Source organism: Pantherophis guttatus, chromosome 2 (genome assembly GCF_059756535.1).
Source record: "Pantherophis guttatus breed Tessera chromosome 2, ASM5975653v1, whole genome shotgun sequence".
Taxonomy (NCBI): domain Eukaryota; kingdom Metazoa; phylum Chordata; class Lepidosauria; order Squamata; family Colubridae; genus Pantherophis; species Pantherophis guttatus.
Window position 1 is genome coordinate 161050070 of NC_142064.1, and position 15318 is coordinate 161065387.

Consider the following 15318-nt stretch of genomic DNA (forward strand, 5'->3'; position numbering starts at 1 on the left):
CCACCCTTTGTCTATATAACATTGTAGATCAATGACAAATCTGGTTCCAGGGAGTGTGAAGAAAGAGGCTGGGTTTGAACTGTGCCTTTGGGGATTACTTGGAAGGATTAGTAAAATATTTGGATTAGGCAGAGGTAACATTAGCTAATGGACTATTCCCTTGCATAGGGCAAAGGTGAGGAGTGCAGCTCCCTCTGAGCTGGGGTTTCTGACACCTCACAAGGGCTTCCCAGAGCATTGTGCGACTTCTCCACCCTACATGTTTCAGTGCGTAAAACTATTGATCTTATGCATGTTTCTGTGAAAGTAGTTTCAGTGAAGAAACTCATTCCCAGGTAAGAGCACAGATAGGATGATATTCTAACTGTCTTGAGTGAACACAGCCATGCTGGCAGTGACAACTGAAGAGGGTCGGAGGCAGCAGAGGGCAGGACTCCCATAAATGGAGCCAAGAAGCTGTTGTAGGCTCTACAGAAGCCTACAACTGGAATAAATAATCCTAAATAAGGAACTGTAATTATTATAATTCCTAAGCTGAGGAGCAGTAACTCAGTAGCAGTTAGAAGATTTTGGCCCTGTCATACTAGCTCAGTGCTTTTCAACTGGCTGGGGAATTCTGGGAGTTGAAGTCTGCACATCTTAAAGTTGCCAAGGTTGAAAAACACTGTACCTCACTACCTTCTAGACAGCTGCCCTGACATTTCAGGAAGATACTTAACGTCCTTGAACAAGGCATATGGCTCCTGTGCTTCCAGAGATGTAATTTGTCCAGAGTAGCTTAGCTAGAAGGCTAAGCAAAGGCAGAAGTTGGACCATATGGCACAAAGTGTAAATATAAATGGGCTGTTTGTTTCCATTGGAAACAGCAGCTGGTACTTAGAGTAGCTACAAGCTGATCTCCTTATCTTTTGTCCGGAAGAGAGGAAACACTGACAAGGAAGAGGTGCTTTTAGTAATGATGAAAATAAGGACAAGAAGTTAAGGAGAGTTTATAACCTTTCATCATTCCAGACAAAGGCCAGCTTACAAAAAAAACTCTCAAACTCTTTCAGAGAATCAGGATGGTGGGATAGATATCCTTCAAAAATGTTTACCTATCATGGGAGAACATCTCTTGAGGGAACACAATAGGAAGGAAGACCTGCCAAACATTTCCCATCAAGCAAACCACTATATTTCTGGAGTTCCCTTTCCACCATTGCTAGGTAGGCATGGACTAGAGAGAGATGAAAATATAGGAATATATTTTGTCAGGACCACAGAGGTGGGAATAGAAAGGGAGATCATGGATGGTTTTCCTTGAGCTAAACCTTTCTGAAAGATTCCGCAAAGTACCCTCTATTCGGAAACATTTTAAAACACCCTTTTCCAACTTGGTGCTGTCCAGATTTGTTTAATTTAAATTACAATTCCCAGGTGGTAGGGAATTGGTGCCTTTGGCACCTCAGGAGATCACCAGAGATGCAGATTACATCTCTGGAAGCACAGGAGAAGTTCGTCCTACACTATCCTTGTAAGCTTGTTATAACACTAAAGAGGGTGATAAGCAGAAATAGGTAAACACTTTAAAGATGATTTCCCAAGTATTGCTTTGGACTTCATGCATGCACAAGATTATTCTGCTTCTCATCACAGCAGTCCAACTTTTTCACTCTTCTGCAAACCTGAACAAAACAAACTTAATGCAATGAGTTTGCATTAAGAAGTTGGCTTCTTAAAGATGTGGCATCTTTTCTTTCAGGCTCGCACAGAACCCTGAAAAACGTTGGGGCACTTTGATTAGTAGCAGAGAGGAACTGTGCTTACAGGAGATCCAAAGCGTTTAAAAAAAAATAAAAATAAAAATTATAAGCCTTGTTAAATCTGTGGCAGTGTTTCTCTACCTTGGCAAATTGGGGGCTTCAATTCCCAGATTTCCCAGCCAATGTAAGAAGTCTACACATCTTAAAGTTGTTGCAGTTGAGAAATACTGTTCTATAGTGGCAAAAAAAAAAAAAAAAAAAAAAAAAAATCAGGGAGTTTTGTGAAAATGTAAGTTTTTAAATAATATTTATTAATCGGAAAAAGTGCTACCAGATTCCTGATTTTCTGTTAAGTTCTCCTCATTGAGTTACCCCCAGCATTGATAGAATAAGACGGTTGTAGTAGAGCAGACAATGAATGACTCCCGGTCACAATGGCTAAAGTAAGATGAAGATGAGATATTGCCATTTGTTTGTTCTTCTCTTTGTTGACTGCTAGTTCTGCTTGCTTAATTAGATCACTGTTGACAGAAGAGAGAGAGAGAATTCTTTAATAAGGAAGCATGAGGGGAAAAAACATGAATATGTCAATATAACCCCAACCAGCCATATTAATGGGCTTTTGCACCTCATCTTGTAGGTGATGCTGCTTGGAGATTCAGGTGTGGGGAAGACCTGCTTCCTCGTCCAGTTCAAAGATGGAGCCTTCCTCTCTGGGACCTTCATAGCTACTGTCGGGATAGACTTCCGGGTGAGGTCATTATTAATGCTGGAGATAGTTTGCCACAGCAGGGAAGTGTGTTGGGCATCCTGCAGTAGACCTTTGAGCTAAGCACAAGGCAGGATGAAGAACATTACATGGATGCCAACATTTGTCATGCCTGGTTTTGGTCTTTCAGTAGCTGGATCAGGAATCCGGCAGGTAGAGACCCAGGGGCCTCATCCTATTCCTCTCTGCTGCGGTTGTAGTAAAAACAAACAAACTGAAACCCAAATGGTCTTTCGCGCAATCTATCAAAAGAACAGCTTGCCTCTCAGAGTCGTGGGTGCTCCATTGCTGCCACTTGTGCAAATGGAGCTGCACGCATAACGCTTACCTGTCATTCACACGGAAAAATCCCCTCTCCCCACCTACCCACGCCGGACCGCAAAGCCAGAAAGATTGGGGACCACTGGTATAAGAGCTCCTGCCTTGGGTAGCGGTTGGAATACAACACCTCCATGGTCTCTTCCTGCCCTGTGATTCCATTATTCTATTCTCTCTTCCTCCTTCATTTACACACACACACACACACACACACACACACACACACACACACACACACACATTTTCAGAGCTGCTGGTAGTCCTAGACTAGGGGTCTCCAATCTTGGCAACTTTATGACTTGTGGACTTCAACTCCCAGAATTCCTCAGCCAGCTTTGCTGGGAGTTGAAGTCCACAAGTCATAAAGTTGCCAAGATTGGAGACCCATGTCCTAGACGGAAATTTCTGTCATCTTCTCTCGTAGAACTTCTGTAGTTTTGGGATGGAAGAAAAAAAGTAAAACAATGGTCTACATCATCACATACATAATATGATTTATACACTATAATATGTGTCAGACATGTTGTGTGCCTTACACTAGAGCTCAAGAGATGTTATTTCATTCATAAATTGTACATTGAAAACAACGTTTTGTTGGCACTATTGGATGGAAGTCAGTGCTACAGGATTTTAAATAGCTTTTTCAATATCTTTATTCAGATCCATAGTCAATAAAGTTATGGAGGGCTAATAAAAATTGCACTCACTGTTTTTTTATGCTGCTAATCTGTTATTAGCTTCAATTTACGAGCCTGTAAGCTATTTTTCAGATGTTCCTTCCATTATTGAGTTAATTAATAATAGAACACTCCTGTTGCAGGATAATTCTAGCCAATTGTTCTTGCTGGGGTTTTAAAAATCCAAAATTGTACTCTTTTCATGCCTTCTTACACCAACTTCCCCTCACTTTTGAGAATCTGTTCATATGTAAAGCTTTTATTAAAAAATTGTTCTTGTATTGTCTCAGCTCAGCTGTTCAGACCTTCAGAAGAACTTGTTTCCAGGCCTTTTAAAAACTTGTGTAATTGAACAGGATCTATTAACAAGCCCTGGTGTACAATGTAAGGACCCTCCAGAGAATTCCTTTTTGTTTAAGGTCAGCACTTTCAGCAGGCTAATCTCGTAAAGTGCTAGAGAGAAGTTTCCTGAGGATGGGCTCCAGCATGAGTCCGAAAGCTCAGAAGACTAAATCTCTGGTCCCAGTGACCGACCCAAATTGGATTTTGTCTTCATCTCTAGAAATTGTGTGATGAAGCTTTTAAATTCTGGAAGAATGTTTTTGACTAAATAAACTTTATAACTAAAAAAGGGGATTGAAAACACTTTAAATGCATTTGTTATATATCTTTGATGGTTAGAATTAAAAAAATATGAAGCAAACATTAATTCCCTTCTTCCTTTTGGCAACAAAACTAATGATAGCTTAACACTGGAATGTTTTGGTTAAAGCTCTTGGTTCAGAATAGTAACAGACAGAATGGTAACAGTCTGGTTAATTGTTGTGTTTTAAAAGATCTCTAAAATGTACTATATGCATAACTTGGATATCTTTTTCCAAGGATTAGTATGCATCTCTTCGTTATGTAAGTGATAAATGTAGTCAATTAAAATTATCGCAATATGTAGGAAACATGATAAACTTCACAATGGAATGTCAGATATGTACTGTACATAGATAAGTAAAATTTTTGTTTGATGAATTAAAGAGAAAAAATGTGGGTACTGAATTATATGTTACAACTTGGTAATGTGTGGTATGTACTGTCTTTCTCATGCTTAGTTTTCTGAGATTAATCAAAACAACCTATTTGGCCATGATATTAACTGTGTGGACAGTCTATGTTAAGCTGACTTCCTCCAAATGTGTAAATTCTGGAATTCCCAGTTTATATGGCCAATGCTGGCTCCAATTCATCTGGAGAAGACTATTGGTCCTAGGAGATTGTTCATAATAGTTTAAGAACATTGTAATAATTTGTAATATTAGGCACTGGGCATTTTAAAGCAAAGCAATAAATAATTTGAGAAGGTGCCTCTAAGCTATCCTTCTTAGGGCTCCAAAATAATGTTTTGGTTCTGATTGCGCTGAACCAAATCAAACTTTTACATATCATGTCAAATTCATATAGAACACATTATTTTCCTTCCTCCCTAAATTATATTAGGTAGCTATATTCTATGTGCATTATAGTGAGATGTGTGAGAGTCCTTTGAGTTTGTCCAGAGAGAGGCACAAACCATGAGTAGTAATGCTAACTTTATTGTAACGTTATAGTAACAGGATCTTGCAAGTTTGAAAGAATTTCTGCCCTCCTTTACTTTTATTTTCCCCCAAACTAGGAAAGTTGATATAGTTCCCATGCCCCCTTTCTTTTTGTGGGTTGAGATATCTTATGCATCACTATTGTCTAAGATGTGGCTCTTCCTCCTGTTTCCCAAGAACGTATGCAATATAGTTTTCCCATATCTTCATGTTGAAAAACTAAAGTCTCCCTCAAGTTGAGCTGGACTTCTGGTGACTTCATGGATGCATTCATGTAATTTTCTTAGCAAAAGTACGGAAGTGTTTTTCCTCTGCTGCCTTCTAGGGTATTTTCACAGTATAGCCTATAGGGCTGTGATGGTGAACCTATGGCACCGATGCCACAGGTGGCATGCAGAGCCCTCTCTGCGGGCACATGAGTGTCACTCCAGCTCAGCTTCATTGCGCATGTGTGTGTGCCTCCCGCCAGCCAGCTGGTTTTTGGGTCTCTGCTGTGCATGCATGGGGGGCGGGGCACATGCGGGAGATGTGCACATATGCGCAAAGGGCAGGGCACACACGGGGGGGTCATGCATACATGCATGGAAGTCATGCATGAATGCGTGGGGTCGTGCGTGCATGCGTGGGAGGGCGGGGGGATGCAGGGTATCAGGCGTGCATGCATGAGGGTGGGGTGCACGGGGGTCGTGCGCACATTGCATTATAGATGTGAACACGCATTTGTGCCTGTGCGCTTTGGGCACTTGGTGTCGAAAAGGTTAGCCATCATTGCTATAGGGACTTCCTAATGGTTACCCACTGTAAATATTAACCAGGCTTGTCTTAGCTTCTTTATATCAGCCATGACTGGTGCTGCTATCCTGCTGGGCACTATGTTAGGATCCCCCTAATTCGGGGGTGTCAAACTGGCCTGCAAATGACTGGTGGATATGTCACATGCAGGCCATGCCCACTCCAATTCCGTGAAGGAAAAAAGTTGCGATACGTCACATGAAAGCAATGTGACACCACGAGTATGACACTCGTGCCCTAATTCATCAACACATTGCAGTGACCTGCCATTCTCACACACACACATAAAAACATATAAACTAGTATAACCATGAGTGTCTTTTCTATTTAAGGACAAAGCTGCTTGCCCCATGCTTGCCGTGTAATCTTAAATGCCAGGAGAGGAAGGCATTGCAGGGAGGATTGATGGATGGAAGATGAAGGCTTACTATAGTTCTTTCCTGCCTTTTTTTTTTTTTTAATACCCTGTTCCAGGGGTGAAATCCAGCAGATTCTGACAGGTTCTGGAGAACCGGTAGTGGAAATTTTGAGCAGTTCGGAGAACCGGTGATGGGATTTTTGAGTAGTTTGAAGAAGAGGCAAACATCACCTTTGGCTGGTCCCAGAGTGGGGTGGGAATGGGGATTTTGCAGTATCCTTCCCCTGCCACGCCTACCAAGCCACACCCACAGAACCGGTAGTAAAAAAAATTTGGATTTCACCGCAGCCCTGTTCCATTTTTTTCTCCATAGTTGCTCCAGAATATAAAGAATGTAATATACAGGACCTTTTGTGTTCCTAGGCATTTTTTTTTTTTTTTGCTTTAATTTATATGCCGCCCTTCTCCAGAGACTCAGGGCATCTTACAATGCATTAAGCAATAGCATTCATACTTTTGTATATTTATACAAAGTCAGCTTATTGCCCCCACAATCTGGGTCCTCATTTCACCTACCTTTGAAAGGATGGAAGGCTGAGTCAACCTTGAGCCTGGTGAGACTTGAACTTGCAGTAATTGCAAGCAGCAGATGTTAATCTGTTAATAACAGTGCTTTAGTCCACTGTACTACAGTGAAGCATTTCTCCTTGAATTTGGTTAAAGCAAAGTGGCTCCACGCTCATGTGGAGAGAGACCTGGGAGAACTTTTTGAAGCAGCCACATGAGACTTGCAAACGATGCATCCGCTTCAACCGCTTTGAAAAATTTGCAAAGCTTATAGGGTGAAACTGTTAAAGAAGAGAAAATAATAGTGGATGGATGAATGAAGATGATGGTGGTGGTGATGATGATGAGCATTTGTATCCCAGTCCTTTTGGAGCTCGAGACAGATGATGATGTGGGAATATTCTTTCGTTTTATTTCCCAAACAATAATCTTACGAGCTGCAATGGGCTGAGAGAAAGTGAGGTGGTCCAAAGTTCTTCAGAGGGTTCCATAATTCAGCATTTCTCCTGATCTTCCTGGATCACATTTGTTATTTACTGTGTGTTGCACTTGTTCTAAATAACTTGCCTTGGCCTCTATATTGTAATCACTCTCTGATGGTATGGCCTGGGTCAGGGGTGGGTTCTACTTATCTTTACTACCGGTTTGCAACGGGATCGCCTGCGCACCTTCTGCGCATGCACAGATCACTTCTGATGACGTCAGGGTCAGTGGGCGGAGCCTCCCGCCGGTTTTACTACCGGTTCTATAGAACTGGTCTGAACCGGGGGCAACCCACCACTGGTCTGGGGCAACACAATTCCTTGAATACAGTAGTGAGAACTTACAGAGGAAGGTGCATCTCCCTTGTCACTGTTTTAATAGTTTAGGATTTTGATTGTGGATTTTGTAGCAAAAGGCATTGTTGCCTACTCTAGCCAACTGATTCTTTTGTCTATGTTCAGAACAATAACCATGTTTTGGCCCTTTAAAGCCTTAAAAACTGTAATTGTATAAGCATTTACGCATCATATTCGGCTGGTCCATGAATATTTGTAGATCTAAGTTGCCACAAATGTAGTACCAAAAGTTGTGCTTATTTCTTTTGTGTGGTGAATGATGAAAAAAATGAACAATGAGCACTTGATAATCTATAAAATATTATTTGCTATTAGTGCAGTCATCATTACTTCAGTCCAGAGTTGACAAAATATATATGTGGAAGAAATGTAAGGTATTTTAGTTGTACCTATAATTGCTGATAACCATCTTAACAAGCATTGTCTTAGCCAATAGGGTTGCTTTGCATGCAATCCCAATAAATATGATATTTTCGATCCTCAAATTTCAGGCAAAGAGCAACAACTAAATATATAATATTTGTTCAGATATGCTGCTTACAGTCTTACCTAAAATCTCAGTGCACCAATTGTGCCAGCAATATGCATGAAGCTCAACGTCTATGGAGATTCTCAGTTATCCAAGTCATGGTTGTCTCAAAGGTTGTCTCTTGTTTTTCAAGAGGCAACTGGACTTTCTGGTTTTTCTTTGAAGACTCATCTCAAAGACACTTCTCATCTCATGCCTCTTGAAAAAAAAGCACCTTTGTGACATGCATGAAGCTTGTTACCTTCTAGCTATTAGTGATTGTTCCATGGAATTTTAAACTGGAAGTTATAGAAAATCATGGGAAAGGAATTTAGCTGTTTGTTTTCTCATAGGTGATCTAAAAACTCAAAGCTGAATATAGAGTTCTTCTTGTTAATTTGCTGTTTATATAAATGTGGGGTCTTTTTGTTTCTTACAGAATAAAGTGGTAACAGTGGATGATGTAAAAGTGAAACTGCAGGTAGGTCCGATTGATACACCAAAGTTGCATTTTCTATGAAGTCCTCTAAGTGCCCTCGTTCCGTTTTTTCTATTCTGAAAAAAGTCTCCTATATATTCAGTTCCTGTGAGACAAGCCATTTTTCTCCATTCAAGGCTTCAGCTATTACATTTCCGCTTGGCATGTGGAAGTAAAAGCCATAGATGTGGCTGACTTCCAAAGAAATCCTGCTTTCCAACAAAGCATTCTCTGTATCGGCTCCTTGCTAATCCCATGTGGCAAAATCAGCCCTGAATCCAAATTAAAATGGAAACAGGAAATCCGTGTCATCCAAGAGTCCTTGAAATTAGTTGGTAGCTCTTCACTCAGCACCATTTTTGGGGGGGAGAGGGGGAAGGTTTGCTACCAGCTTATAGATGTACTCAAATTGTGTGAAAATTTCCCTATACAAGATTGTGTTTTTACAGAGGTAATATATATGATTTTGTTTTACCTCTTCTGCAGCCTCTTCCTCATCATTCAGTTGATATTTATCTTTCTTTTATCAGATAACCAACTAGATTTACTTAAGTATTTTTTAGCATTATAGGATTGCCCAATGCCAGAAGATTCTGGGGCAACGTACATCATTAAAAACAATAGAAATCACAATAAAAACAATGCACTGTATATTCTGTAACAAAACCAAGGCAGAAATTCTGCAAAAATTCTGAAAGCCTGCTTCCTGAATCCCATCAGGGGATATAATTTAATAGGAACTGGACCATGCACATTTTGTTTCATTATGTCTATCTATCCGTCTGTATCTACCTACCTACCTACCTACCTACCTAACCTCTGTCTGTCTGTCTATCTATCTATCTATCTATCTATCTATCTATCTATCTATCTATCATCTATCTTATCTATCTGCCACCCATCTTACGGTTCAAGGCAGAGTTATACAGAGCAGGCAGAAACGATTACAGATGGGTCACTCCTTGTATAGCCATGATGGTAACCAGCATCTTGTCTTTTTCTGTGAGACGGGCTATGTTTGCAGATCTGTACATTCTGAAACATTTTTTCTAAATTAAATTCAATGCATTGCATAGCCCTATTTATACTATATATGAACCATTTTATATATTGGTACTGGTGGTATATGTCTGAGAATGTGAGAGTTATTTATTTGCAAATTTCTGGATCCCCCCCCACCCCCAAATCCTGGTGGATTCATGAGATAGTTGTATTTCAGTCTTTTACATTTGCATTATCACTTCCATTTGGTGACTTGAATTCTGTAATACTATCACATAATTCATTTGTATTCTCTTATTTGGAAAAACTATCTTGATTCTAATAGACATAATTCAGAGAACTATCCAAGAATTTCATTTTGCACGTACTGTCTGTGAATTTTAGTTGCACTAATATTTGTTTCACAGCTGGGCTTCTCTAATGGAATACAATGAAGAATGTTTCCTTGAGTTTCTGTCTTTGCCTTATTGCAGATTTGGGACACAGCCGGTCAGGAAAGGTTCCGGAGTGTAACACACGCATATTATCGTGATGCACAAGGTTGGTCCTCTAGGATGCTGCCTTCCTTCATCTCAGATTGAATCAGAGTTGGGGTGATAAGTGGAGTAGCTCTTTCATTGCTCAGATCTAACACCAAATGATAATGCCACTGTTTGATATATTGTTCTATATTTTATATATAGAACAATCTATATTGTTCAATATATTAGCAGCGTGCAATATTTTGAGTTTGAAATGGCCTCTTGGAGCGTTCCAAGCTTAAAACAAAATGTGTGTGTGAAGTAAGATTTGTTAAGAGCAAGAACAAACCTACTCTGAATATGTCAATGGAATGTTGTAAGGGGATTGTTTTGTATCAAGCTCAAAACAAACGGGATTTTCTGTTTTGTCTCCATCCAACTATATTTATGACATAGGTCATCTCTTTTCCTTCATCTTGGTATCTTCCCTGAAATGCATGAGAATTAAAATATGATGCATCTCAATAGGCACTATGTTGAAGTAGCTGGTATAGCTTTGACTATATGTTGTCTAATGTATGGACAACATTAGATTTAAACCCCACAGTTTTCCATCAAACAGATTATGTTGAGCAAGGGTGGGAGTGTGCCTGTAGATTGAGATTGCCAACAGATTTACATAATTGAAGATCAGGATAGAGGGATTCATAGTTTGAATTGATCTGTGTGGCCACATGTGTTCTTGATAGTTTGGTCATTTTAGAAAATTACAAAATCATCAAATAACAAATTTTTCTTTCTTTTCCAGCTCTCCTCCTCCTTTATGATATCACCAACAAAGTCTCCTTTGACAGTATTCGGGTGGGTATTTCATGCCTACTGTTGATTCAAGATGGTCCCCCAGCCTTTGCTCAAATAGCAAATAGCAATCAAATAGCAAGCTAAAGTTGTAATCTGATTAGTAAACATATCCTGGTTTGAGGTGTTCTTGTGTCTCAGTGTCTAAATGCACTGGGTTGTACAGGAATCAGCAAAAGACAAAAAGAGGATCACCTGCCCTTGAAAAGCCAAGAATTTTAAAAGATGGGAATAAAATATTTTCAATAACTGAGTGCTGATAGGCGCAATGGTTCGGTGGTTAAACGCACTGGGCTAAACACACAGCGGGAAAGCTGACAGCCCAGGTTTGAGGTCCGAGCCTTGTGTGATGGAATGAGCTCCCATTACTTGCTCCAGCTCCTGCCAATCTAGCAGTTCAAAAGCATGCAAATGTGACTAGAGAAATAGGTACCACTTTAGTGGGAAGATAACAGTGTTCCGTGTGCCTCAGCATATAGTCACGCTGGCCACATGACCACGGAAATGTCTTCAGACAATACTGGCTCCCTTAGCTTAGAAAAGGAGATGAGCACCTCCCCCTAGAGTCAGATACAACTGGACAGGAGAAACTTTTACTTTTTTGCAGTACTGATATAAACTTCATTTGGATAGGAATATGTGCTATATCTCTGTGCTTCATACTTCACAAAGAGAAAATATCCCTGCCCCAAAGAACTAGCAGACTACAATTTGTCAGAGGAACAGATGAAGAAAAGGGAAAATCAGGCTAAAAACAAAAAGAGAAATCCATATGTATTTCATATTATTTGCAATTGGTTGTCAGGAATAGAAGCACTTCCATATAGCTGCCACATTCCTCTCCAAACCTTCAGAATAATTTTTGAGATACTTCGCAATTCATGCCAGCATGCACAAAATGCTGAGGAGTCAAGAGCTGACTGCTAAGAAGATTACAAAAAAAATGGTTGTCCAGATAGGACTCTGTTCCTGATCCTTGTCCTACTTTAGGCTGAGTGATATTTTGGAAAATGGGTCTAGTTACTGGGTAGGAGATCTGTGAAATGTCTGCCTCTTTGGCCAGGTAGACAGCTGTAAGGGCAGCATGGAACACTGGTGCCTTAAACTCTGTGAGGGTTATGGGAAGTCTGGGAAATGGGTGTAATTTTAAAGTTCCTTCTAATAGGAAACTATCCCCATGTCCTAGCACATCTGATGCAAAACTGGCTCAATTGCCAAAAGGGACAGTACCCAAAACTGTGTGAGACTAAAAGATCTTCATTGGACCTTCAGGGATACCCATCCTAAAGATTGTTTGAGCTACTTAATATCAGAGCAAGAGGATCTGGCCTACCTCTTCCCTTCTTAAATGCTGAGAGCTCATGTAATTCAGTGGCTGGGTCCAGAAACTGCACTAAACCATGGATTGCTTAATTAATTGCTACACTGAGCAAACCCATATTTCTAATCAGGTTCGCACAACACAGTAAGACATATGCCAAGATTTACAAATCACAATGGCCGAACTGATAACAATTGCTGTGTACTAAAGGCAAACAAGCAGCAAGATGGCAGGATAACTCAAAATCTTGAAGTTTGGTGTTTCTTCTCAGCTATGTTTCATCTCATCACATTTAACATTCCCTTGCAGGCTTGGCTCACAGAAATCCATGAATATGCCCAAAAGGATGTGGTTATCATGCTTCTGGGTAATAAGGTATGTAATTTTGATTGATAATACAAATTTATACTGTCTTGAAGACATTTTCCAACTTTTATGGCTCTTAATGGTCTCATTGTGAGAAATGTTTAATTAATCATAGTGTGCTTTGCATATTTCTCTGTTGTGATCAGCTCATAACCCAAGATTGAGGAACCTGGATCTTCCCAAGATTGGTGAACTAATTCAAGTCAGCATAGCTAACTTGTAATTCAGCAACATTTGGAGAGCCATAAATTCCCCATCCCTTTTACAAAGGATTTTTTCATCCCATTTTTGCTTTATGGCTAATAAATGAAGATGCTTCCTACCCTTGGGTACATTATGAGTTTTCTTGGGACTGCTATTTATTTCTCAGTTGCTTTGAATTTATAGTCCCCCAGTTTTCAGTAGATCAGATGCAGTTTTCAGTAGATCAGATGCAGTTTTCTAACCTTGCTGAGGATTATATATTTATAAATAAATAAGCTATGCTTTCATGGCACTGTAAGCCACCTAGAGTCACTTTGGATAGTGAGATGGGTGGTATACAGGGATGAAATGCTCCTGGTTCGGACCGGATCGCCTGATCCGGTAGCGATGGTGGCAGGTGGTTCGGAGAACCGGTAGCAAAAATCCCTGCCCCCCCCCCCCCCCGCCACCATGCCCAGCTGAGCCGCAGGATCATCAGAGGCTTTTTTTTTTACTTTTAAAAGCATTTTTTCTACAACTTCTTCCGATGAAAAAATACTTTTAAAAGTAAAAAAAAAAGCCTCTGATGATCGCGCGGCTCAGCTGGGATCATCAGAGTCTTTTCAAAGCATTTTTTTCTGCTTGGCTGAAGAGGTGGTAAAAATAATGCTTTGAAAAGTCTCTGAGGATCCCAGCTGAGTTCCTGATCGGCAGAGAGGCTTTTCAAAGCATTAGAAAAAATGCTTTGAAAAGTTTTTTTTTTAAAAAAGTTGGCCACGCCAACCCAGTCACATTACCTCCACCACCACCAAGCCACGCCCACAGAACCGGTAGTAACAGATTTTACATTTCACCCCTGGTGGTATGTAAATTTAATAAACAAATAAACAATAGTTCTGCACAGCAGGTCTGTGCAGTCTTTCAACAAGGTGATTTTGAAAGCTGCAAAGTAGTGGCTTGATATCTTAGCTCACCTGTTGGGAGGCTTCACCGGTGACATTTTCTTTGGAAGAATTGCTAGAAAGCAGTTCGTGGAATGATTTGCAGAGGCTTATTCCAAATCATTAATAGAAGATCATTGTGAATAATATTTCTAGAAGACATGGGATCAAAAAAAAAAAGTTTTCAACCAGTAGAGCCAAATAGGTATTAAATATAAGACTCTTGGGGCATTTTTTTTTCTCAGACCAAATATATCCAGGATAATAATTATGCAGGATGACATTAGATTGTGTTTTGAACAAGATGGTTCCAAGAATAGTGGGACAGATAACATCAAAGCAGGCTTGCTAATCCTTGGACTACTGGGAACATAGATGAGCACTTCAGGGAAACAACAGTGCTTGGGCTTTTTCAGGATTCCCTAGAACCCCCTTTTTGGATGGCCAACTAAGTTTGATGGTCATCAGATCCTGCAAGCACCATCTCAGCAAAGCATATTCCATTAAGGCGTCCTTGTTTCATTCAGATGGTGTGTCTTCCACTCTCCAAGAGCCAGTTTGGTCTAGTGATTAAGACACCAGGTTAGAAACCAGGAGACAGTGAATTCTAGTCCTGCTTGGCTACGAAGGGTAGCTGGGTGACTTTGGGCCAGTCACTCTGTCTTGGCCCAACCCACCTCACAGGGTTGTTCTGGGGAAGGGAGGAGGAGGAGGAGGAGGAGGAGGAGGAGGAGGAGGAGGAAAGTATATTGGTTATATTTGCCACCTTATTTTCAAAAATAATAAACGTGGGGTACAATCAAACCAACACATAAATAAAAGCACTAAAACGACCAATTTACCTTTTCTATTGTTTTGAATTTTCATGAAAATCTATGAAACGTTTTTTTGACACCTATTATTCAACAGCATTCTGCCCTTGCTCCCCTTTCAGGAAATCAAAAAAAATATGCCCATGACTGGGAAATAGAGCTTAGGTTTGCCTTATTTGAAAGAGGCTTAGCTGAATATATTTATAAACTCGTACACACACATAACACATTGGTTTTCGGAGTGTAACATTTTATTTTAATTCTGCTTTGCTTTAAATCATGAAGTCTCCCAAACAAATGGCTCCTTCTCCCCCTCCTTTTTTTTAAAAGTGTCAGCTCCAGTTAGATATACGACATAAGCCTTAATTATCTCATTCCATGAGACCAAGGGTCATTTCACAACTCCTGCGTTGTGTCAGAGAGTCAATGCATATCACCTCATTTGCTCTGAAAAGACAATGTGTAACTGTTGGTGTTAAAAACATCACCCATGGTTTATGTAAGACAAAATGGAAAAAGAAGTTTTTAAAAACTGCTAGCAAACCCCTCCCCAATCATTAGCTGCTCAGAGGCCAGATGTGATGAAGTGTTGGATCGCCAGATGCAGATTTCAGGCTTCACAGTCTGTAGGGCCCCCAAATGCTGTTGGCATCACAACGTTTTTTTTAAATTCGCCAAACTACATCCCAAGAGACAAGGGGATGTTGCTGAGGAGGCATCCCTTATTCCTGGCATGAAGC

At 40.2% G+C, this 15318-nt stretch overlaps 1 protein-coding gene and 1 long non-coding RNA gene across 5 annotated transcripts in view; one reads left to right on the forward strand and one right to left on the reverse strand.

Annotated features, from left to right (window-relative positions):
• RAB37 (RAB37, member RAS oncogene family) overlaps positions 1–15318 on the forward strand; it is a 103170-nt gene that overhangs the window by 80027 nt on the left and 7825 nt on the right. For 2 of the 4 annotated variants that reach the window (XM_060688717.2, XM_034408721.3), the window contains 5 exons: positions 2383–2493; positions 8596–8637; positions 10110–10176; positions 10906–10958; positions 12586–12651. In XM_060688717.2, the coding sequence (XP_060544700.1) occupies positions 2383–2493; positions 8596–8637; positions 10110–10176; positions 10906–10958; positions 12586–12651 (339 nt within the window). The remainder of the gene's footprint in view (positions 1–2382; positions 2494–8595; positions 8638–10109; positions 10177–10905; positions 10959–12585; positions 12652–15318) is intronic. The other 2 variants (XM_060688718.2, XM_034408722.2) reach the window with 1 other exon arrangement.
• Positions 2033–15318, reverse strand: part of LOC148115400 (uncharacterized) — a 50606-nt gene continuing 37320 nt past the window's right edge. Inside the window, exons 2-3 of the long non-coding RNA XR_015732473.1 lie at positions 13800–13918; positions 2033–2263 (exon numbers count right to left, since the gene is read on the reverse strand). This is a non-coding gene — a long non-coding RNA (uncharacterized LOC148115400). The remainder of the gene's footprint in view (positions 2264–13799; positions 13919–15318) is intronic.